Here is a 26692-nt window from a genome sequence, read left to right on the forward strand (position 1 = left end):
GGGTTTTTAAGTGATAATCAAAGATGGAATCTGATTGATCTACTACAGTAATATAGATATTGTAAAATGGACCACAAACACTGCATTAGTTTGTTATAAGCTCTAATCAGAGCGCGCTTGGTTCCCGCCTGGCTTTATATTGAGAGATAATTGATTGATAAGAGAGCTCAATATGATTTTGGTTTCTATCAAATTAAATGGACTTTCCTAGTATTTTAAGGCGTATACATATGGCCACTGTAAACAGTTACATAAATAAATGTTGAAGATATTGTCTAAAACAATAATTTGTTGGTAAGTTCACATACAAAGAAATATAACGAACATGTATCGTTTTAAATTAAGTTTATTACCTAAATCGTAGATATCTAAAACAAATATATCTTTTACACTGTTTTTTCGCATTGACCGATATACAATAGCTAGAAGCTGATGCTTGACGTGACCAGTTGTGATAATGTATCGAATTAATCTCGCAATGGCTTGTTTTGTGATTAAATTAATTACATAAATAAATTCATCATTCTTCGTTCTTTTAATTTTTAATTGATTAATCAACACTTCTTGCATAATGTGGAAAGTAATTATAACTAATTTAATAAAATGTTTAAATTTATATACAATGTATTTTATCATTATCATGATGTTAGTCGATAGAGGCGCAGTGAACATAAGTTTCTCTTAAAGATTCCCGTAACCTGATCATGGTCGTCACTCAAGAACCTTTCGGCCCCAACTACCGTCAGCTGCACGAGCGATGTGTGCCGCTCGCTGCCATTTCAGATCCGCATCTCGTCTCGTCGTGTTTTCATAAAAAGTGAATTATTGCGTTTAGAATTTTATGTTATCTTTAAGTACTCTTATCATAAATTAAACGCGTACACTTTTAAAAGTGGTGCTATTTTTCACGCCTTTACTTGGAATTTATAAATGCAGTAAACTACCACATGTCTTGATTCTGCGAGTGATACGTGTTCAGCATTCAATAATTAAATTACTTTTAGTAATATTTTTAGGTTATACAACAATATGTTAGTGAAATCAGAATTATGTTATATAAACACGGTTCCTAGAAGGCTCAGTCCTTTAAAATTTATGCTAATGGAGCAAATCGAATAGAATCTGAAATAGGTTTTTGTCAATAGCAACCTGACGTAAGTTAAATGTTAAGAGTAAAATTTTGTTTGTTTTTAAAACGGTACAGAGAGTTACATATTCATAATAAAACTTAAAAAAACCTGCGTATTATATAACTGTATCAATAAAATCGTTTGTTTTGCTGCAGTCTCCCAATTGGTAATATTGCATGTTATGTAACGCCTGAGTCGAGTTTACCTAGGGAGCCTTCGAATAAAGTTATGTAAACGTGATTTAGGCTAAGCGCCTTCCTCTCTGCCCTCAAGGAAGCGGAATCTGTAAATGTGAGTGCAGATTCAGAAAGAAAAAAAAAACATTGCTCAAGCTATAACTTCTATTACGTATCAACTTTTTATTGTATGACTAACCATTTAGAATAATAACGATTTTGGATTAGGTTTTATAAATATATGACAATAAACATTGTGTCAACTAATATTTTAAAGAGTTTTATTTTAAGAATTTGTGATGCGCAATGTGGTATATAGTAAAGGTATCGAGTCTATTTGATAGTTCAAGCCATTTTTAAGGATTCGGTATGTTATCTACCATTAAAAATATAACAAAATAATATTGATAACATATAAAGAAAAGTACAAAATATGTGTATTGAAATAAAAAATCAAAATATAAATACAATTAATTCTTTTAGACACTGGTTAGTTAACGCAATGTTTTAAATTTTCTATAATTTTTTTTTAAATAGGCAATATTTAGTTTAAAAAGAGAACACAGTTGCATATTTCGATTTACAAATAATCCTTCAAAAAGCCGCATGTGTCTTGCAAGCCGCAGGTTGCCAACTATAAAAGGTTTGGTAAAACGTATTCAGCGCTCGATCAACTTAAATCGGGCTAGGCTGTTAATATAAATAAGCAAACTGTGGCAATATAGATAATACAGATAATAAATTAAAAACTCACAACAGATGACTCCCATGTTGTCGGGAGCTCACACTACATTCGTAACGCGATCTTTCCCGCACGGACTTCCACTAATAAATGACGATGCGACGAATATTCGCAACTTCTAATTACCGCTATGATAAGAACGCACACACCATTTCCTGTGCACTCGCCTCTTATCGTGTGGAATTCCATTCACTAAATAAATTTTTTTATCAGAAAATTCACCGGAAACAAAAACATTTTCATGTAACTTGCTAATTAGTATAATATGGTTATGTTCGTTTGTTTCTTTTATAATTATTTAATGAAGCAGAATTTTTTAATTTCTTTTCAATTAAATTATAATCATGTTCATTTATTTATACCTACCGTTTATTTAAAGAACTCAGTCGAGTTATTTTGCATATTATCTGTCTTAATGTTAATGGAAAGAAATGCCTTAAAATTGTATAAATAAAACGAAAATAATAATTTTATTTTTACATACATAAAAATTAATGTCTATTTCGTTTAGTTATGCCATAACACGACAAAACGAATTTACCGATTTCATTCACCTTTGAGATTTTTTTTGTATGAGATGTTTATAGATAAAAAAAGTTTGAAGAAACGCACAAAGTTGAATTGATTTGGAACATATAACAGGTGCAGCGGTTAGTAGATCATCAATTCATCCGCAGGACGTCCACAGCTGGTCAAAGCCTCCCCATGGATTTCCAACAGGACCAGCTGGAAGAGACATGCGCGAAGCAACGTCTTCTGACCACCTTGACACGGATCTTTATCCACCTTGTTAAGGTCAATTGTAGACTACAAAATTATTGTACTTATTTCACGTTTTATAAACAAATAAACTGATAGTTCTGAAACACGTTACACTCGTTTTTTATTGAAATACGACTGGCCAATAACATCTGGCAGTACAAAGTTTTTCAGAACAGGTGGTTTTTAAAAAAAAGATTAAATTCATAATTACATAAATTTATTACTTTATCAACATTTAATATGAGTAATACACATAAATATGAGATAATGAAAATTTATCAGATATCTTTACTAAACATTTCATTCAAAAAAACAATCGCGTGGTATTGATAAAATAGATATGGTTGTGGCTTTGGTAACCAAAACGACAATGGAATAGAAAGCTTACTACAATAATAATAAAAAACGTTTTTGAATGCATCTTAAAAGAAGGGTGGGAAATGATAACATCTTCCGATGTGGATTATCAGTCTTTAATTTTCTTTGACGTCATATCAAATTCGATATTAATTTATAATTAAAATACAGATTGAAAATAGATTTTTAATTACTTACACTTTGATTATTTATCGATGTAAATGTAATTGATAATAGCATTGTGTACATGACGAGAAGGATGCCTGAAGAGCTCATTTAGGTGGAATAGGGTTGTATACTACAAGTACATAAAGAATTTTTTGTTATGACTTCCACGGAAATACTTCATATGTTAGTTTGAGCAAATCAAGTTGTATTATTCCATAAAAATCCTTTCATTATCATTTTATTTTTTGGTCCAACTTGCATTGCTACCCAAGAGGAATCTGCAGGTTTCGCAACTGCGAGGGGGCAGAGCACTGATAGCGTTTAGCCTAAAATCTGTTTTAAGATATCGCAGCCCGTGCGCACGTTTCTTGATGTGATAAGGAAATTACATCGGCTGCAGTAATGGATAGAAGCGGCCGGAAGACGCTAGGTGCAGCTTTTAGTTGTTCTTTTTAGAAATTTATGAGGGTATGCCTATATCAAATTTAGTTTATTAGCTCGCGGATTTCGGATCCGCGAGCCCTGAGTCCGATGAAGCTGTAAAAGCCAAAACGGCTAACAGCGCCCATCAACTTTCGAATATAGCCTATATCAAGCAGTGGATGTCTTACTGCTGAAATGATAATATTGGTTAAAGGGTTATAACAATCACATTGTTATAACCCTTTACTACTACCCATTATTGTACATTGATCACTTTTGAAGCGCACTTATTGTACTGTTTTTGATGGCTTGGTACTTATTTACTAATAAAATCTCCAAATAATATATGTTAATAAGAAAACAATAAAAGTGCTGTTAAGAAAAAACTTAGCGACTAATGAATTTACAAAAAAAAAATCTGCTGCTCAAAACTCAAAACATATTTTAGTAATATTTGCTAATTAAACTTCTATAAATGATTAATTCAACGATAACTAGCATATAATGCAATAAAAAGTGTATAGTTTTTATTTAGTCACGCCAGAAATATAATAACGTTAAAAGATATTTTTAAAATTATTCATCTCAACAAGTCAATGATTTTAATATACAAGATTATTGAGTATAGATGTAAAAACTTCAAAGGTCTGAATGTATATGTCAATTGTTGTCAATTAAGGTATGGTACAGACTATCCAAATAATCAATATTTTTAGAAATAATGAATAGAGTAATGATAATATAGAAGAAAAAGGGTCCACAAAATTCGGATTACTACATGTTACAATTAATAACAGTTTTTTATCTATTCTGTCCTTGCAGACTTTGTACTGCTAGAAGGTATTGAAGGTCTGTCACTTTCAAATACAAAAAAAAAAATTAATAATAAAAACATATTTTAGAGCCATCGCCTTATTCAAGTTGATTCGAAAAGGTGAAATGTTTAACAGTTTGCATTTTAATAAAAAAAAAAAAAAAAAAAAAAACAGAGTAGTCACTAGAAAATATATGTAAAAAGCTTCAAGCTTTCTGCCGACAAATTTTGCCAAAAACACTTTTTGTCTCTTTTCAGCTTTTACATACGGTTACGATTTTACGTAACATTACGTATAGGGTACATAATAAGCTTATTATTATAAATTACATAGTTCAAATAAGGTCAATAAGAAAATGTATTAAAATTAATATCGTTTCCGGCGTAAATATTTTATCTACAGCATACGAATGACACTATCAAGCAATCAAAACCTTATCATGATAACACCACCTTAGCGCTTGATATGCTGACATAATATAATCCATTAATTATTATTGTGACTTTGAATATATGAAAATATACACTTAGAACAATTTTAACTTACAAGGTTGGTTCAATTGATTAAAGAACTCTTTAATAGTACACCGATTTATAATCGGAAGGTTATACGGATGAGATTTTGGAGTAAATGTTTCAGGTCCAAAATCTCGTCCGACCGAATAAGGCCTTTGACCATTGCGTAGTGACGGTGGATGACTAACAAAGAGGCTCATGGTCATTTATAGAGCAACGGAGACGGCTATGCTTGGAGTTTTGCTGTAAGATCAGATCTAAAACGAAGAGATCCATAGAAACATCAAGATCATCGACCACGAGCTGGTTAACGTTGCGTGGCTGACCTGGTCATCAAAAAACCGATCATCCGGGCGATTTTTTCGGAAGATGTATCCCTGCTGTGAACGTCTATTGGTTGACAAAATCACTATGATAACGTTTTAGATATATAATTGAAAAGTAAGAAATAATAATGGAAAGGATATTAAATCTTACTGTATTGCAGGTGACTATGTTTTATAACGTTCATGAGGTGCATTGCAACAAAAATTATTTCTTTATTGCATATAATTACGGTTTATTCCATTCGTGATAATTTATACCACTACTATTGTAAATCGACTCGTAACATATCATTTAAAAGTTTTTATTTTAAATTTTTAGTTAAATGTAACTCATATTTAAGTAATATAACATTTGTATAAAATATAATGTTAAGTTAAATAAAAGGTAAATAATTATTTTCTTTTCGCAACGCCTTTTAAGTACGCCGCTAAATATTCGTAAGTTTCATTCATTGATTCATTCATGTCAGTCTGTTTAGGTCCACTGCAAAGTATAGGTCTCCCTTAAAGATCGATAATGATCATTCGAAACTTTACCATGACTAGACTCTTGTAAACGTAGGATCTTGGTACGCTTACGTTTTATCCTACTCCTTTATAATAAATATTAGACAAAATTGGACACATACAGACATCTGAAACCCTGTGATACATCACAGAGAAGATATTAATAAATAGTCATGTATATGAGATTTGTATATGATCTTCTATATTTAATAATTCAGAATAAAATTCAATGATGGATGTGGTTCAAGATGAGCATCAGAATAGTGTTGCAAAATTGCAGCATCGAAGATCAAAGTAGCCTCAATAGTTGCACCGATAAAGAGGAGATGTTTAAAGATAAAAAACATAAATATTAAAAATTAATTTACAGTTAATTAATTTAAACTAATAATTAACTAATAAGGTAACATTATCAGAGAACTTTGTGATATTTACAATAAATTAAATTTCGAACGTAACTCGAACGTGACAAACAGTCGAGACTTTCAAACGGTACAAAAACTAATGCCAGATGAGCGCAGGCATTGATTGACCATAATTATTTAATTGCGCGGTTCGTGACATTATAATAACTGGCGAACCTACTTTGTGTTTCTATGTATTAGATTCTACATTGATTTAATGAACGTTCCAAGAATAACATTCAGATTACAGATTATTAGGTTTATGAATCTAATCGAAATCACCGAATACAACTATGTTAGTCAATTGCGGTAATATCTTATGGTTAGTGTGAGATGATCGTGTATCTACGATGTAACGTACAGACATATATTATTATATATGTGTGTATTATCTTAGCACCTTTCATTTTTGTAATAAATAGCACATTTATTAACATATAAATCATGGTTGCACAGACTTATTAAGGCTAGGGGCCACTCGGACAAATCATGAACTGATGGCGGGCCGGCCGCCAGAAGTATAGGTAATTAAATTTTTTTGGTTTTATTCTGGAATAGAATTCAATATTTTTCGAATGCACGGGAGTATTATTTTTGCTGTCGGCGGGCCACCAGTATTCGACCGGCGAGCCGCGGTCTGTGCATCCATGATTTAAATGGTTCGTATGTAAGTTGTTTTACTATTTGATGTTAAATATAATGTTTACTATACTTTTTTATGAATTTCAGACAAATATGTTAGACATTTAGGAGGACGTAATGGACGTTATGGTAACATACAACCACTTGAACCAATGTGACCATGTCAAAATCGATTGATGGCGCATGGTGGAGTCTATCTATTGGCCTCCTTGGACATCTATTGATAAGGCTTACGCAAGCTGAGGACGTTTTAAGGATAGAATGAAGAAGTGCAATTCTAAGGATCGTAACCTTCTCCGACTAGTTACCACCACATATCAAACTTGTGTAATCCCACCATGTTGGGGCACCTGTATGATGTCCTTTACAAAGGTGACAAGTTGTCGTATACAAAGGCCATGTTCTTGGCAATATGTCCAAAATACAGGGTACTAAGTACCAGGTAAATGCAAACAAAATTCAAGGTGAATTACTATAATGGTTGAAAATATTCTTAAGGAAGCATTGGATGTTGATAAAACCTAATCATTACACGACTTGCTTTAAGAAAATATAACAAATAACTTCTATGGAAATCCCAACAGCAAATAGGTCATTTAAACACACGTGGTTTCAAGAGGATAAAGTGCTTACCCGTAAAGAAGATAAGGATTAAACGATTGTAATGCGATTTAAAACCATGTTTCAACAATTAAAACATTAATAGACTTTTCGTAATTAATTTCCATAGACTAAACAATATTTAATTTAAATCACGTGGAACATTTCATTTATGTCAATATCAATGACTTTTTGAACTTAGTTCCTAATGGTTACAAAAATCTGAGCATTGATTTCAGTAACATAAAATCTATAACTTAAAATATTGGTCATTTAATGCTAACTATACAATTTATTTATATATTTTTTAAAACTTTCTAACATAAACTATAATATTACACCTTACTTTTTGATCAATGGTTATATGGATAAGAATATTCTACGAACGCAGAGGTGGTAGTGTTAAAGATGTGATGTGAATCTTGAATGTGTTAATACATGAAAAGTATTAACACATTCAAGATGCTGCATTTGTATAGGAAAATCAAGTAATAATGAATTACTTTTTAAAGGAACCGTTTATGGGGCCTTTGTTGTATTTAACATTATAATTTTTTTCACATTATTTTTTTAATTTTCTTTCTTCTCTTTTATTCACCAAATTATCTCTCTTTCGCCATCTCCCTTCCTGTACATTATCTGTCATTCTTGTCTATGCTTCATTACCTTCCATATATCGCTTTTTATAGGTATGAAATCACTATTTCTAGGGTAGCACACTATTTAAGTCTACATTTTATACAGTTTATAATTATTCGTCTCTTTGGATTACTAGTCCTATAGCCGTAAGCTGAAAAGATCATGACTTAGGATAGTTCCTAAGCCTTGATCTGTTTACTATGCACTGTACAATCTTTTTGCAGAATAATCTAAGAATGTGGGGGATTCCCCCCACATTCTTAGATTGATCCCATGCTTTCTTTCTTTATATCGAAGACAGACCGAACCGTCCTCCAAACAATAGTAAAATATCGCATTCAATTACTAACAACAATATTATCTTTATTATATCGGGATTCAAAAATAAATTTGCATAGTGTCGGGTTATTATCTATATCTAAATATCGCTATATTATTGTTTTTATACGAGAATCAGTACAAACACGTTAGTTAATAAAGTAATAATAATAATTTTTATTACCCTTAACATCTGATATTACAATAAAACCCAACCATTAACATAGCACATGAGCATGGCCTGTCCTGTAGATTTAATTATATTTTAAATAACGCTTTTGACTATACTATTAGGTACTATAAGGTGCAATATGTTCAGTAAAATCGGTTAAAAACATTCTTATAAAGAATCATCAGTATGTTGTTTGAAACAATACACTAAATTTGAGACGTAGTAAATTAGGTATGGTTGAGTGATTAGTAGGTGGAGGACAAAAACAACGACTTGTAACCCATGTGAAGTTATTCGTTAACAGATTTCCAATAAGACCGGTTGGAAGCTGATTGCATCCAGTATTTACCGAAGACTTTAACCAGGTCGACAGCCCACTTCGTAGAATGTCCAAGTTAAGCTTGCCCGCGCCGGCCCGCGGTCTTCAATTTGGTCTTAAGATACCACAGGCCAATAAGGTAGTACTTATTTGAGTGTCGGACTTGGAATGAGACATGATAGTAAGTCGATAGGATTATGTTTCATTTTAATTAGATCGCGTTTAAAAAAAAACTTTTGTTATATTATTCGGAACGTAATATATAATGATATTTACATCAAAACATATAATCGTGACCTACTAATATACCCACATAATACGGGTAAAGTGTATTAGGTTTGGTACATACGAGTGTATTAATAATAAATATAAAATTTTAAAGTGCACTTTCTTATTTGAAAGTCAAATCTTTTGGTGTATATTTATGGCATTATATTTTACAATACCAAAAATCATTTGCATTTTTATAATTCATAAACTCAGTAATAAAATATAATATGCTCTATTTATCCCGGGATTGAGCAGTGGTAGCATACCGAGCAGAGGTAGCCAAGCGGTAGAGGATATAGCTAATCGTGGAGATTATAGTATATTCCCTCAATAGATGTCTTTGAAACGTCGACAACTCTATCATAAATTTATCATCATCATTTGAACTGTAGCTAGACACATGTCTCCTCTATAGATTTACAAAAGAAACGGTGGAAAGCTGTCAGCATCTAGCATCTTTTGACGGCTTTAGCAAGGTCTCAACACAACAACATCACTATTACAAAAAATACACATTTTTATTTTTTTAATATAAAGATTTTAAGCTCTATATTCAAGTTATAACAACAGATGTAAGTATTATCCATATTGTAACTATTATTAATAAAGAAATATTTACATTATTATATTAGCCCGTAAAATGTAAGATGGATTAGTAATATTGCAATTAATTGCTTACAAACACGTTGCTACCAGTTAATAAGCCTACGGCCCGCATATTGCAAATAGCTGAACATTAATCTCTAGAAAAATTATAAATAAAATAAGAACGTGAATGAGCCGTCGTCGGTCTATAACACCGCCATGTATAAAATTAACAAATCGCTATAATTTACATCGTAAATTATGCCTTAATAACATAGCAGCTTATCTCGACCTGAGACGTAAATACTCTTAAAATTGCACTCTGTTTGACAGGCATGTCACTTAACATAAAGTGAATAAAGGTGAAATTTCAATGTTTTATTTTTACTGCTTGTATTATTAAATTTGTTTAGTTCTGTAATAAAACAAAGGGAATGATACGTGGAAGTTAATTACGATCAGAAATGTAATTAGATTTAATCAAATAACGTAATCTCTTTGTCAGTGTTTTTTTTTTGTTAAGACAATTTTTATAAACATTTGATATTGTTAATGTTACTTAATGTTGATGTAAATATCTGAAATGTGTTCATATAGATATTTCAAATATTAAAGTTTCCAACATACACGAAGGCCTCAATAATTTTTTTATGACGTCATTACACCATATGATGTAGTCATAAACGTAATAGCATCGGAAATTGTTATTTCCGTTTGGGTTCTGTTTATTATTGCTATAATATTTTTTTTTATTATAAACATGTATATATATATATACATATATATATATATATATATATATATATATATAAATATCAATATTACACTATGTGTAAATTATAATCTACCCCATATATATTAGAATTTACAATTTGTATATATTTTCCATCGTCACATTAATTAATTTTAAATATATAAAATATATTTACTCACAGCATTTCACATCTGGGTTCTGTTTTTTATTGTATAAAGTATTTTTTAACTTAAAATATATTAAACCGTTATGGAATAAATAAACGTTTTAATACCACGATTTATTGCTGGTGTGATACCTATCCAAAAAAAAAATAGAATTTAGTAAATAAAAGATAAAAAATACAAATTTATCAATATATTATTTAACTTGATATGCTACATATTGTCACATCCAATCTGTGGGTATAAAAATAAAAGTAACTTGTTCGACTAATTGCCCGCTAATGGTTCGCGTTTTTACTGGGTGGTAGACGATTCCACTGCCCAGTCAGGAATTACCGAGGAGCGTTCCTGGCGTGTCTAAGCGGGATATTAACGATTTTCTAATTTATTTGAGTCTTCAAGTATGTGCTAATTTTATATGTTCGACCAAAATATTTGGAGAGTCTTTTTATGGAGAAACGTTTCTCCTGGATGTTCCGAAATCTTTTGAAACTCTTATAATATGTAATAGGTATATGAATATAATTCGCGGTATGCGGTATTATGTATCTATAAATAAAATTACTCCTTGTAATTTTTCCGTAGCTTTCCTTAAATGATTTTATATGATAAAGTAATGAAAATTCTTTGAACATTAAAAATAAAAAATTGTTTTCAAGATTTGTTGTACATTTTTAAACATTTCTATATCTTTATTTTTTCGAAAGTAAATTGGATATTTCAGTTAATTAATTATTATATACGAGTAGTGGAAGCGGTTTCAGTCCATAGACCCCCACTGCAAGAAAGTCTCCCCCAAAGATGTTTATGGGGGGATATACCTTAATAGCCACGCTTGGCTGGTGGTTGGCGATCGCAGTGTGGTATAATGCTGCTGGCCATCCTCTGAAAACTTGTTTGTGAGCAATGGCATTCTTTTATTGATAACATAAAGTGTAAACAATATAAAATTGTATCCCTGGAATCAAACCCGCGACCGTAAGTCTCAGTCCTTTACCACTGTGCTACCACTGCCTAAGGAAATGTACAATATATAAAGTGCTAATGTATTGCATATCCGGTAGAAAGCAAAGACCTAATTGATTTTTTGTTAATCTGCAATAGGTTTCACTTTAACATGTTAACATACAACATCAACGCTACAGCAAAAACGCGGGAAAGACTTTCACAGAGTAATTACGGCACTGCCACAGATAATGTAACGAGCAGGCATGTTGTTAGTTCGAATAACATCGATTAGCCCTGCTCTTTAAAAACAATCTTGTTGTTTTTAAAAAGTAAAATGTTACAATTTCTTTCTCGTAAAATGTTGTACAGGCATTTGTTATATATCAGGTTTGTATATATCAGCTGTCAAAAGTGTCACATTGAAGATATTCTTTTCTTTATTTTGGACTTTAAATTGTTTCGGGTGAAAGTTTATCCGGACATGAACAAAGTAGTTAATCTATTAAGAAAATGTAAACTTTTTCTGTAAATAAATTGGTATCATTAAAAACTGTTGCTTTAAGTGAGGTTACTCCATAATATTAAAGGCTATCTATTTTTTGTAATAAGTATTTTTACAGTACTTTTACTTTATTGTTTTACAATTAAAAAATTTAAGACAGAAAAAATTAAGATAATACGTTTTTGATTCGTGTTGTGAACACCTATTTCCACGTAAATCCAAAAAGAATTATCATGATTTTGATAATTTGAATTTGCGAATATTTGTTATGAAATCAATTAGAATACAGATGTAATAATATGATCGAAATTAACGACTGAACAGTCGAGGCCGAATAGAATTTAAAGGGAAAATAATAAGCAAGTGCCGTATAATAATAGATTGCAGTTATCGTACCGCCGATGTTATTATGTTGCGTAAACTTGAACGACAGTTCGGTGAATAAACGGTTAAATCGCAATCACAAGCGATTTATGATTTTTTTTTGCTGACGGCGTGTATTTGTTTAAGAAAATTCTCTATTTGACTAAGGTCAAAGGTAAATCATCAACACTTTCATTATTTGTTTGGTTCGTGTCGATATGGCGTTGTTTGCTGATAGACGTTTAAAATCGCAATTCAATATTTGGTTTATGCACTGCTAATATTGGCACAGTCTTTTTTAGTTCTAATAATATTTATATGTATACGCCGACTCAAACTTTACTACATCATATTTATCATTACTATATATATATACTATGTATTTTCTTCACCCATACATCTCAATAGGTATAAGTTTTCTCATCGTGTACGTCATTCTACAAATCTCTTTGAATGAAAACAATAGCAATGTCAAATTTTATCGCTTGAATTACTTATTTTGATGCAGAGAAAAAATTTAAACAAGTCTGGGAATAGTTTTGAATATAATCATTTGTTTTTAAACTTTATTTATTATACTGTCATTTATTTAATGGTACGAAAACAATCCAAATACAAACAATTCGTTACTCCGAAGATCGCCTCGATGAATGGTCTTAAACTACCCGCGTCCAGGGACTACGTAATTTTAACTGTCGTCGATTCTCCTAGTGAGCCACGTCGCCTCTACTGGCTTTTAGTCGCCAGACGAGAACCTTTCTGCAATTATAGCAGTCGGTTGCACTAGCAAACAATAAGAGGATTTTGTTGCAACTTTAGACTTCTGAATACGAAATAAATTATCCATCTACGTAAAATTAATTTCTTAAAAATTATATTTTTTCATGTTGATATCATAAGTCATTCTTTATAAAATAAGAAAATTGTAAATTTTAAACAGTGTAGTTTAATAAACGTAATTTTTATAATTTTCTAAAGAATGGAGTCTTAACACAAAGTTTAAAATTCTTCATTTACTTCATAAATAACATACCGTTACTCATAACCGACGTCTAACAAAACAAACAGTTTTGTCGTTAAAACATCCGTGTGCCTGCTAGTAATGAAATAATCAAATAAATGATATAAATCGTCCCGACGTATGGGCTCAATATCATTTGCAATTTCAAATAGACATTACATGAACTCTCTCACGGATGCCTGCAGACAGCTAATTGTTACCATTGTCAAGAAATATGGTTGTGTTCGAATTAACGGTAATTTTTATCGAGCGCGAAAAATGGTATTTAAAAAATAACAGTGTTGCCAGGTGCTATTATTTCTTCAAAGGGCTTACTTGTAGTTTTTTTAACGTAATTGTCTAGACGTTAAAATATCATTAGTAAAAAAATCAATTACAGGGAACCAGCAAAAACGTAACAAATGCAATTTTTTTCTAAAGATGTACAGTTATACTATTTGTTGAAGAAAATAATTAAAATGCAACTTTTACAGTTATATATCTCACAAACATAAAAAACTTTCTCTAAATCAATCGAGTCATCATAGCAATTATGTTTTAACAGTTACGAATACTATTTAATTATTTTTAATTAATATTTATTTAGGTAGATCAGAATTTAATCAATCAATTTATTATAATATAACGGTAATATTTTGAGTATTTCGTTCAGCGATATATTGATTTATTTTTATTATCTATATACTTAAAAAATATTTTCTATTTCCTTTGTACACGCCAGAACGCGTTTATCTAATTTATTTATATTTTGTAAAACTTTTAAGAAGGGTCTTATAAAAAAAAATGTAATGACTATTGAATATTTGAGTATTTGACAGTATGCTATGAACTTCGCTCGTTTGACAGTTTGATTTGAGTTGCGTGCGTATGACAGTTCATTGCAAGAAAATAATATTGTCATTTAACAATAGCATCATTAGATATTTATCGATTAAAAAATCTATTGATTTATTTTACAATACCTCTGTAGAAATTAGTCTTAAATTGTGACAATCACTTGACATATTAGACTCACATTTTGTCTCTATGTAAACGCATTCTTACCTTGTTCGTAAGATATTAGATAATTTATGAATTTTATTGAATGTGCAGTATATATCGCTTAGTTAGTGGCCTGAGACGTAGTTCGCTTTGCCTAAAGTCATGGCAGTTTAACCCTAGAGGGCTCGCGGAAATGTCAGTCGGTGTGGCGGCAGCTGCGGGCCCTCCCAGCACCGGCCGCTGTTTTGAATTAGCTACATAGAGACGTGAAATAGCTCGGTAACGAGTTAATTCGTAGAAAGTGCTATTATTTCCTTCAATTATATACCAAAGGAATACTTATATTTTATTAATGTCGTGTAATTTTGTACAGTTTCATTGGTGTATTAATGAGGTTTGAAGGTATTAAAGTGGGTATTAGCCCCTCTGTCCGTGAGTACGTTTGTCCTTATATTTAAAGTCTTAAATTATTATGTTTTTAACACTGAATTTATTGGTAAATAGTCGTATAGTTATAGATGTAAAAATCTCTAAAGGGGTGAATGTATAACTTGTTATTAATTAATGTACCGGATAGTTAATGGTTTCAAAAATTATAAATAATGTAATAATAATGTAGTAAGAAAAACCGTTTCCGAATTCGAATTACTACTTATTAAAGAACCCCCAAGCCATTGGTCTGTCGCTTTCGAAAAGAAAAAATAAATTAACAATAAAAAATATTTTAGAAAGATCATTTTATACAGGTTGATTGGAAATAGATGAAAAGGGTTAAAGGTTTTAAACTTATGACCTATCATCCTGTATATCAGCAACAGTGAATTGAAGTCATTATTAATATTCATTATCACTTACTAATGTAGCAGTTGCTATTCAATGATATCTATAGCTATTATTACAAATAGCACTGCTATAAAAAGCTATACGTCAACGGCCACCACTAATTCGTACTTTCACGCAACCATGAATTACGAGCGACGCACGGACATCGGCTTCCCGTGCGGGCGTTAATTGCGAACAAATATCGCCCTACGTGACATACATGTAATTACTGGATCGTTGGCCGTAAGTGCAGCTTTGTGTAAAGACGCAATGCATTAGATGCACCGCAGGTTTACCTTTCTTTTTATCAGTTAACCGTTCTGTAATTAAGGTGCGGGTTTCAGGAAACAATTCAAACACGATTGTCACTTAGCTTTAGAATATTAGAGATGTATTGAAATTTTTTTTGATTTAATACATTAATTGTTCAGTACAACACGAATTACTTGCCTATAGGTACAAAAGCTTTAAAGGTTTTTTTTTTCATTCGCTAAAAAAAACTGTTTTAAAAATAATAAATAACGTAATAATAATATATTAAGAAAAGGCGTTTATGAATTCGGAATACTACATATTACAATTAATTATTCTTTACTATCTGTCCCAGTATACTTTGTAATGCCAGAAGGCCAGGTTTGTAGCTTTCATCACTTTAAAAAAGGTGATCGGAAATAGATGAAATTTTTTTCAATTTTTTGCTGAGATGAGCCGTAAATTCACCCTTTTAAAGGTTTTCCATCTATAATCAATCAATCAGTTTAAAGTGATAACTTTGAAATATGTTACATTATTTTTTAAATTGGAATGCGACTGGTCTATAACTTCTGGCAGTATGAAGTCTACTGGGATTAGACTAAAGCTACACAACCTAAGTTCTTCTTTCTTCTTCTTAAGACTTCTCGTAAGAATTTCGATAGAATCAAGTAAAAAAGTTATTAGATCCATGTGGGTGTTTCAATTTTGTAATGAAACTCAGCTGCAATAATTTTTTAGTTTTTAATTGTACATGTAAACAAAGATTTCTAACACGCGTAAATTAAACAAGCGTTCATGTTTTTATCGTTAACGAAGTTAAGCAATTGCGTTGTTAATTGTGTAAATTGAATAATAAAATAGGAAACGGACGTCTTTACATGATAAGTACACTTAACTGTACGAAAAAAAAAACAGTTCCGTTTGCGGTTGCATTATCCATCGTATAACATAGTATCCTTTTAAATTAATGTAATGTATTTGCGCTAAACTGTATTCAATAATATCTTCCTTTGTTGGTTTTAACTGAGTTATGTCCTGTTTGATTAATGGATACTGTTAAGCAAGAAAATGAATGCTTTGTTTTTTAATTATTTGATTTTAAATATGGAACAATTGATAACTTTTTATGATGACGCTTAAACGTTCGACTTATTCGACGTCACAGAGTAATATATCAAGAATTGATTTTGATCTGATTTTTTAAGTATAGCACAGTCGTGGTGATGTTTATGTTAAAGTTAGGGAGGCTTCTCAAGTGTCTTTGTGTGGGCGTTTATGGACGCCGATATGATGATGATGATAACACAGTATTTATTTTACTGTAATGTATTAATCTTAATTATTATTAAGCGGAGATCCGCAGAGGAAATAAAGTCGTCGACGTAGAAGTGGCATTAGGTGGGCAAATCGCTTATAGCCATTGAGGCCGAAAGATTGTCATGTGGTGACTAGGAACCGGTAAATGCGGCCTGCGGAACCCCCCATCAGGTGAGCCGAAGTCGTTTGATGTGAGCAGAGCAAGACCGGTCATTGTTGTGATCTTTGGTGAGGTCTATGCCTTAGAGTGTGCGTTTGTCGGCTGATATAAATGTATAAATGAATTACTCTGCATGTGAAAGAAAAAAAAATAAAGTACGAATTTTAATGGTAACATATATTTACTTGTACATATGTAAAAAAACGTAAAATAGAATGACTTTGTTTTATTACAATTCAGTTTTATCGCTATTTTTCATCTACAGCACTACACAAACACTAATACCTATATTTACGGTAATTATATCGGATGTTACAGTTCATTTCGCGCCGAACGCAAATGAATAGTGGAAATGTAATAATTATATTAAACATATTCAAAACTACAAGGAGTTTTTGCAGTAAAGTGATGGTAAACAATAGTTTAACAGTAAGTAGTTTCATCGTCATTTTAGCCGCAGATCGTCCGAGACCTATGCTGCTTTTGCCGGTCTGTAGTCTTCACTATAGAATTTATAAGTGATTTAGAGTTATTAAAAATATCTTTATTTACTTGAATTCCACTGCTGTCCAAATGGAATTTGCGAGTTCCTCGGTTGCGAGACAACAGGTCGCTGAGAGTGCTTAGCCTAAAACCTATTTTATAGTAGCGATGCTCAATGGCTTCCTGGGGAACCTGGACACAGGCCGCTTCATACTACAACTACACTGGATTAGTAAAGTTAAAGCGCTATGAAAAGAACCTTAGGTTTTGTATATAAGTATAAAAATGTAATAAAAATCTGACCGCCGTAGTTCTTCTCGGGAATATCTTGCTAAGCAAGGAGCGATTCCGTGGTCGCTTTTGTCTGCGTCCTTCAAAAAATTTTACAACCTCTAGAACTTGAGCCATTCACTCTATTCTGGAGTTGAAGTTTTTTCAGTGTTTTCTTTCGCGTAAGTAATAATATTTTAAAAAGTTGGGAGAGAACTATTGCCGAAAGGCATCACCAGATCTTGGTGCTCTTGGTGAGTAGAGTGCTGATTCCACATTCTTTTCCAATACCAAATTTCCAAGACGTCTACGCATTTCATGTATTCCTTGTTATATCTTTTTTGAATCAACATAAAGAGAGTTACATTAAAAAGACTGATCAATTGCACTGTAAAATTAAACAAAAATTGCGTTTCTCTTATTGGTTATAAACTTTAATTTTGAAACAAGTTTAATTTTGTGATATTTTTTATCAAAAAACTCATTAAAAACAGTGCTGATTATTCCCAAAAACAACATGAACGAAGCCACGAGACTTAACGATGTCTGTTAGAACCTGCGCCTCAATTACGCTGACGATAGGATACTTGAGTTACATTATGTATAATTAAATAAACCACTTGATTGCCTTGCTTCCTCTGTTCGATGGAACGCTTCCGAGAAAAACTAGTTTTTAATTGAGTCGATATATTAATTCGTATCAAATTAATGCAATTATAAGTGTTGCGTATTGTTGATAACTGCGTTGGACTGATGAACAGGATTCAATTAATGTTTAAACTATTCAAAGTACTTTAATGCTGGTTTAAAAATAGTGTAATTAGAGACGGATAGTTATTTTCGGCCGGATTTATTGAACTATGTAATAGACGACGGCCTAATGATTGATGGAACGGCGAAAGTTAAAAATTAATTAAGGAAATGGAATACTGAGTAAAAAAAATCGTCAGCCCCACGATAAATGATTACAGCGTAAACAGATATCGATAATAAGAGAAAGAATAATAGGAATAACTACATATGTGAAAGGCATATGGCAAAGATCGCACGAAATATTGAAGAAACTGATACTGAATTTTTTTTATAGTAATGTATAAAATAGACCAATGTATGAAAAATGTCATTAAATCTTTCTAGGTGAAAAAATATGATCCCAAATTATGTTCAGAAAGCTCCCATTGCTAGATTAAAAAAAATGTCAAAGAACTTTTTTTATGGTTACTTGTCCGCCTGTGACCACCAATGCGTTTGATGAAAAGCGACGATGTGATAGAAGATGAATCACCTAGACTCAGTAGGATAGTCTAACAATAAAGATATTTGGGTTTGAGTTCTAAAGGTTACTATATTGTAAATGACTCCATAGAGAATCGCACACCTTGGAAATCATGAAGTCGCCTCCGGATCATTTTAATTATAAAATTATATTATCATCTTTATTTCAGCGGCAATACGTACATTAATGGACATGGCATTAGCTAGCTAGCGTTTTTCGATTATTAATTAAAAAAAATAATTTACATAATTATTAGTAATAATCCACTGAGTTTTTTTTAAGGTTTTTCAGGCATTTATTATTTGAATACGATCTATCCATTAAAATTTTTGAACGAAATTTCTAGGAGTTTATATTCACAGAGAGATTTCCTTAAAAACATTTATGCATAAGGATTTTAGTTTTTATATCCTACTATTCTGTTCTCTATCACAAAAAATCATTTCGCCCGAACCGAAGCGAAAATTAAAAACTAATAAAAACAGTTAATAAAGTTTTAATTTGTTTTCGTATTTGCAAAAAAAATTAAACGATCGTTTTTATTGAACAATACGTGTAATCATAGCTAATTTGCAAAGAGGACAAAGACGTCCGTTGATATGTAGCGAAGGTGATGTAAGTTTCATTATTCCGTAGAGATGATGCGGTTTCCTAATTAGTTGACTCAACTCGTTCGTTATACGCTATCGAAGCTTATAAATAAACGTGACGTTTGCACAATGCAAGCGGAAGGAATGATTTGAATTTTTAAATGTATTCAATGTAAATCCACTAATGCTCACAGTAAAACGAAGGAAAATCGCTTACTTGGGACACGTTCTTCGACACCAACGATACAATCTCCTTCAACTTATCATGATGGGAAAGGTCGCTGGTAAAAGGAAGGTTAATAGGAGAAAGAAGTCGTGGCTTCGTAACATTAGAGAGTGGACCGGAATCGCCAGCGCTGCTGAGTTATTACGCAGAACCAAAAATAAGGAAGAGAGCAGGAAGCTGATAGCCAACCTCCACTAGTTGGAGAGGCACTTCAAGAAGAAGAAGAATGTAAATCCGATAGCGAAGAAAGATGTTGCATATATGTTTTATAACTCTATTAGTAAATAAACAATATATGGAGAAGACTTTGCTGCGAGATCGAATCATAAATTATGAGATGTGCAGAAGAATCAGGGTTCTTCGTACTACCGATGTAGCTCGAAGTTCGTGTGAGGTGGTAGTTGGCTGGGCACATCGCTTGTTCAATCAACGGCCGTTTTGGGTCAAAAGGTGGTAACCAAAAGCCGGTAAAGGCGGCGTGGATATACGATATAGTCAAGGTCGTAGAAAATAACTGGATGCGGGCAGTGTAAGACGTAAAGCATCATGGCGATCTTTGGGGAAGGCCTTTGCCCTACAATGGGCGTCCATCGGCTGTTATGATGATAATCATAATAAATATATTGCACGTATGATGCTATAACTTTTGTGTAAATATTTATGGCGACAAAATAAAGTTAACATTTATTATTAATGGCAATGGTGTGTTTTACCAGTACTAATTAATATTTGTAAATATATATATGTATATATACTTATACATATGTACATATCTTATACATCAGTAATGTATAAGTATTAATACGACCAAAGTCGTATATAAAAGAAACCTGCCATCGATAAATTAATAATAATATTATCATTCAGATTTTTATTCTTTAAAGGCCAGATAATATAAAAAAAATATATGCAATTGCCTGACAAGCATATCGGAATATAAGACTTGTGCGGTCTGGACTTTAATCTATGTTATATTAATAACGCTGTTTATTTGTTAAGAAGAAGTATTACGGGCTAAGATAAGGGTTTTGTTTTTGCAGACGGGATTTGTCATTCGCCGAATTATTAACGCGAAGATTCAGTCCGGTGGGTTCTGTTTTGACCGGTTTCAATTAATGCCTTTACGGTTGGCTAAGCGGATTATTTGGCAGAGTGAACAAGAAATTGTTGATATCGTTCTTTTTTCAAAATCATCGATTCGGGACGCTGATTGACAGGGATTAGAGGTTTGTCCGAACTAAAAACGCACTCGCATGCGTATCCAGTTAGGTTGCAAAAGGGAAAAAAAGTATAGTCACGTATTATTATGGTTCGCAATGTCTGTGCAATGAATGTTGATTGTGATGTAACACAGTTGCAATGCAACGGTTCTATGTAATTGGATTCAAAGTAAGTAAAATACAGTTATTCAACTAGGATTATTTATTGTTGTTTTTACATCGAAGTAGCATATAAATTTAAGTTCTATTGATTTCAAGTATCAAACTTATCGTAATTTTTTTAATGCTATTTCCTATTTGTTACCGTTTGTTTTGCGATTTTTTTTAATTATCTTATTTATAATGTTTGGATATATTTTACATTGTCAGTTTGGTTATTGAAGGAACAAAATAAAATATAGATTTTAATTTAACATCACATTAGCAGTGAAATTATTATTACAATTTGACACATTTCAGTAACACGTTTGACATAAACGTGCTGTGTATGTTAATTCTGTTAATTCAATTTTATATATGCCTGTCATAGATTTCCAAAAGGACCGGTTAGAAGGTGTCGGCATCCAGCGTGTTTCGACGATGTGGTCCGTGGTCTCATTCCAGGACCTTAAGACACCAGCGGCCACCTGTTCTTCGCGCTATGTTGCTTATGTTTCGATCTCGTAGAGAAATCCCTCTTGTAGCCCTCTCCGTGGCTTGTTGAGTGACGTAGAGAGTTTTAACGTCTTAATTCATCACTGGTAACACACATAGGTCGTAAACTTACGTTTTAAGGTACTGAGGGATATTGGACAATATCTTTCGTAGTCTTCCGAACGCAACCCAGCCGTTGGATTCGAATATTTATTTATTCCTCAATGATAAAGTTACCTAGTTTGTCTGTTTGCCTTAGTTAGACGTACGAGCTATGAATTTTTTGTGTAAAGAAATTATCTAACACTATTCATTTTCATTTTCCACGAAGTGCTTTTTGTGGGTATTATGTGTAAACTAACTAGGGTTTTCTCGTGACGTGAAATGTAATGAACCCAATATTTATTTGCTAATACCCCAAGCAGTCGTGTTGGTTTAAACAACTTAATCTGTTCGGCGAGAGAGAGAATCGAGCGTCGCCCGACCTTACGGCGAAGAGAGGTAATCGCTATACTCAGAAAAACGAAAACGCTCAGCGCTTTTATGGTTAATCAAACTATTTTTGTTCCCACATGTAATTGTGAACTCGCTTATTAAATTACATTTTAATTTCGCTTAATTGAAACCGGTTGCAATTTGCTAGCATCAGCGTTCCGGTACGTACAGTTATTCTTTGAAAGCGATTTTGAGAGTAAAAGAAATAACGAATTAGCTTTATAAAAGTTAATAAAGAAAATATTTTTTTTTTCAATACGTCATTACATACGATCTTCTTCGAACTGTTGCGTAGAATTTATTAATTGTTCTAAGAAGCCATTGATGTTTCACTGTACCTACATAATATAAGAGTGTATACTCTTATATTATGTTAAGCTACACATATATCCGGTTCTGGCATATTTCACAATAAGTTAGTTAGAAATAAAGATGTTTTGTAGTTTGTACATCGTAACTTGTAATAGAACCTCCATAATTTGTAAATCTATTTAGCTGTAAACCCTTTGAGCATTGGTAGCCAAGCGGTAGAATACGGGAACTGGCTGGTTGCGGATTCGATTTCTGAAATACAGTATTATATAATTCATACTTTGTGCATTATATAATATTGTATCCCCATTATATAGATTTGCCACTACTTATAAACAAGTTTCCAGAGGAAGGACAACAGCGTCCTCTGCATACCATAATACCACACTCTGATTACGAACACGCCCATAGGTCTTTATTATGGTACATCTTTAGAGGCTGTCACATGTAAGAAAAAAAATTGTCCAGCCATTTTTGAAGTTTTATGTATAGTAACATATTTAGTGATACATTTTTTCAATATGTACAGACTATAATTAAATATGCAACATTCTTAGCGAAGCACTTTTGGTAAGATCGTTTTATGATAAGTTTCTAAATTCTTATGATTTGTTAAAGTTTAAAAGAATACTTTAAAGATATTGACGATTGATGAATTTTGAATAATAATATTGATTGAAGCTGTTAAAGAAATAAGACAGATGATAAATGTTTAGTTATTTAAAATTGACCTTTTTGTCACTTTTCATTATAAGGTCAGGTCTCATTTTTAGGAGGACAAATGTGACTATTTTTTTATTTTTTTTGACCTGATTTGCAGAACTGCCCAAGTGGCTTTAGAAGATAAGGTAGGTGAGGGGAGCAGGGCGCTGAGGACGCTTAGGCCTTTTAACTTTTAGAAGCTTTCATAAAAGCTCTTAGATAGTTTTAGCTGATGCTTCGTGGAGAGACTGAGCCAGCCTCCATGAGGATATCTCTGCTTTGGTTGTCTCGTTATATCCGTGCAGCATTCCGATACTAGGATGCTCGAGAGGGTTGTATGATGAAAATTTTTATAATACAGGCATATACATGCCTGTATTATAATGGTGATGCGTTGTGACAACTGCGTAAAACCCCGCAATGAAGTCGGTTACTTCGCGAAAGAATCTGCTCGTAATTACGCCAATCAATTATAATGAAGCAGTAAATTGTTCTTTTCCGGGGCTGCTCCGATCGAAGACACAGTTTTGGTGCGGCGGCGCAATGTATAGGCGCACGCGAATTTGTTACTTTTCATTGATTATTTTACGGAAAAAAAATTTCGACTTCATTATACTTATGAGCATATTCTGGAACGGATATATTGCTCTTATTAGCTAATCTAACATTTAGTCGATCTAATTATTTATGAATTGACATTTGGCCCTTACATAGTACAGGACCGAAATCATTTTTTGATAAAATTGTTGATTTACTTTTTGATAAATAGTAATAATGTCACTAATAAATTTAAATTATTATAGGTACATATATGTTAACCTAACTGCAATAAATATTTTGAGTCAAAAGGCATCATTTCGAAGATATCTACAGACCATACACAATTGGGCAATATGTCTTGATATTATGCATGGACACGAATAATTTGTGCTATAACGCATGGCGTATAATGGCAGCAGTGACCATCGGTGTTTGATATAATAACTTTGGTTATATTTTTGTTCTTTTAAACAACATATTTGATTATTTAATAGGTGAATGTATAGACATTTGCTGTCAACTAATGAGCGGTACATATTATCCAAAAACCATTTAATTATTTTTTCCTATCTATCCAGCTAGACTTTGTGCTACCAGAAGTTATTGGCCTGCCGAATTCTAATAAAAAAAATTACATTTTTAGTAATTACTTTATATAGGCAGTTTGGATGTAGGTGTCAAAACTTTAAGCTTTTTGCTGACAAATGATCTATGTACAGTCACCCTTTTAAACCTTTTACACCTATAACTAATCGCCCTGTATATCTTATCTAATCAAGGTTTGATATTTTTTGGAACCTCGAATGTGGAACATCTAGCTATTGTCAGCTATGATGAAATCAAACATCTTGCTACTGATTGTGTATAATCTTGAAATGGTTTGGAGGTACTTATTTCAGTTTCAAGTTAATATTTTGAACCGAACGTTAAAGTAGATGCCGACGATCACACAATTCGCAGCCTTTCATGTTAAGTATGAAAAAGCATCCATCCAAAAATATAGTACCTATTCACAAAAAAATTTTAGTTACTGCGATGTTATTTTAGCTATAAACCATTCACATTTTTGTTTATATGATATAAATTATCATTAGATAGAGACTTATAATCTATTAAATTGGTTTCTTATAAAACTTGTTATGATACTCGTGAATTTATGCATAACATGATTTCTTTTATAAGATGTACCGAATATTCCTGTTGTTGTTTAATTCTTACTGACCAGTGGTCATCCACTATGAGTCTTACAAGACGGCTCAAGATCACACAGAGAGCAAGGAAGAGAGTTATGGTCGGAGCTTCGCTACGATCGAATGACAAAGAAGAAGATTCGCAGAAGTATTAAGGTCACTGACGTTGCTCGAAGGATTGCTCGATGACAGCGGGCGATGTTCGTCGTTCGTGCAACCGAAGGCTGTTGAAGTCGAACGGTACTCATGCGCTTAAAGTCGCTCCACCAGGTGGTCCTTGTAAAGTAAAGGTACGGGATGTTGCTATTGTTGTTTGTTGTAGTTGAAAGTTGCATTTGTATTAAACGTACGTAATGGTAAGAATTACCGAAGAAAACAATCTCCCCCAAAGATATCTGTGGAGGGATGTACCATAATCGCCAAGCTTGGGATATATGTTATAATATGTGATAATGTTTTTTTTTTTTTTTAATGACCCCGCTATTGGGGGCCTCTTGTACCCCTATCTTGTGGTGGGACAGGGTTTTTTTGGGCATTTTTTTTCACTTAGTTTGTTTTTTTATTTCCGTTCTCTGCTTCCATTCTTCACATGATCTTTCATTCCATTCTTTTATACCACATTTCTTCTTTCTTACCCTTTTGCTCTGTTCGTCTATCATTCTTCCCTTTTTCTTTTTACATTTTTTGATTTATATTTTTAGTGATAATATGTTACACAGAGGAAGCTGCTGTCCATCCTCTGAAAACTTATTAATTAGCAGTGGAGATCCCTTATAATTAATCCATAAAGTGTGTATTAATTAAAGTTATGAATGCCGGGAATCGAACTCGCGACTTACGACCACAAGTCTCAGTTCTCTAGCGCTGGACTACCTACTAATAATTAGAAAATTGAGGACGTCTATCTACAACTTAAAGCTTCTAAACGGATTAATTTATTAATAATTTTCACATCTATACTTAATGTATCACTTAGAGCAATTTATTCTCAATCTTTATTTTCTTCAACATTTTTTATACTGTGATATAATTTTTAAATGTTTTTGTTTAACAAACTTTTTAATGAAACGGTAAATTATTTTCTTGTTAGTTACTTTAATGAAACTTTTTTGAAGTTCATTAACATAATCTGTAATGTAAAAAGAAAATCATTTACTCCTAGTTAAACCGCTGTTTAGTTAGTCCTGAATACCTTCAATTGTAAAATAATTTAGGTAATGGCTTTAGCAATCTTGTCTCTGTTACAAATTTTACTGTTAACATCTATTCTATCATCAAGTAAGAATTAGAATCAAATCGACTTTCTCTATAATGATATCCTTCAATTTGAAGAACGTGATTATGTCACTTCTAAACTTTCAACGCCCGCGAGCCCAGACCCTTTCAGTTACCTGTTACAACAGGCAGGACATACTTTAGCTTTATTTGAATGATCCCTGGCTAAAGCTAAAATATAAGTTCCTACACTAACGAGATTATTTTCATTTGAAAAGATCCGGATGCCGGATCGAATATAAATACAAGTTATTTAGAAGACGGGCCAGTATCTTTTATACGGGTGCACGCAGCACACGCACACAAGTCAATAATAACTAGGC

General features: G+C 32.2%; 1 protein-coding gene across 2 annotated transcripts in view; it reads right to left on the reverse strand.

The window, feature by feature from the left end:
- The window catches only part of LOC137922144 (homeobox protein aristaless-like), a 95129-nt gene that overhangs the window by 14781 nt on the left and 53656 nt on the right, over positions 1-26692 (reverse strand). Inside the window, exon 1 of one of the 2 annotated variants that reach the window (XM_068765042.1) lies at positions 2061-2118. The exons of the other annotated variant lie outside the window; for it this stretch is intronic. Coding sequence (XP_068621143.1) covers positions 2061-2076 — 16 coding nt within the window. The 5' untranslated portion in view covers positions 2077-2118. Of the gene's footprint in view, positions 1-2060; positions 2119-26692 lie in introns of those variants that run through there. 2 annotated transcript variants of the gene reach the window in all.

The sequence above is a fragment of the Battus philenor genome, unplaced genomic scaffold (assembly GCF_028537555.1).
Source record: "Battus philenor isolate CCGP_79_NKW_IND1 unplaced genomic scaffold, ilBatPhil1.0.hap1 SCAF_2, whole genome shotgun sequence".
Classification (NCBI taxonomy): Eukaryota; Metazoa; Arthropoda; class Insecta; order Lepidoptera; family Papilionidae; genus Battus; species Battus philenor.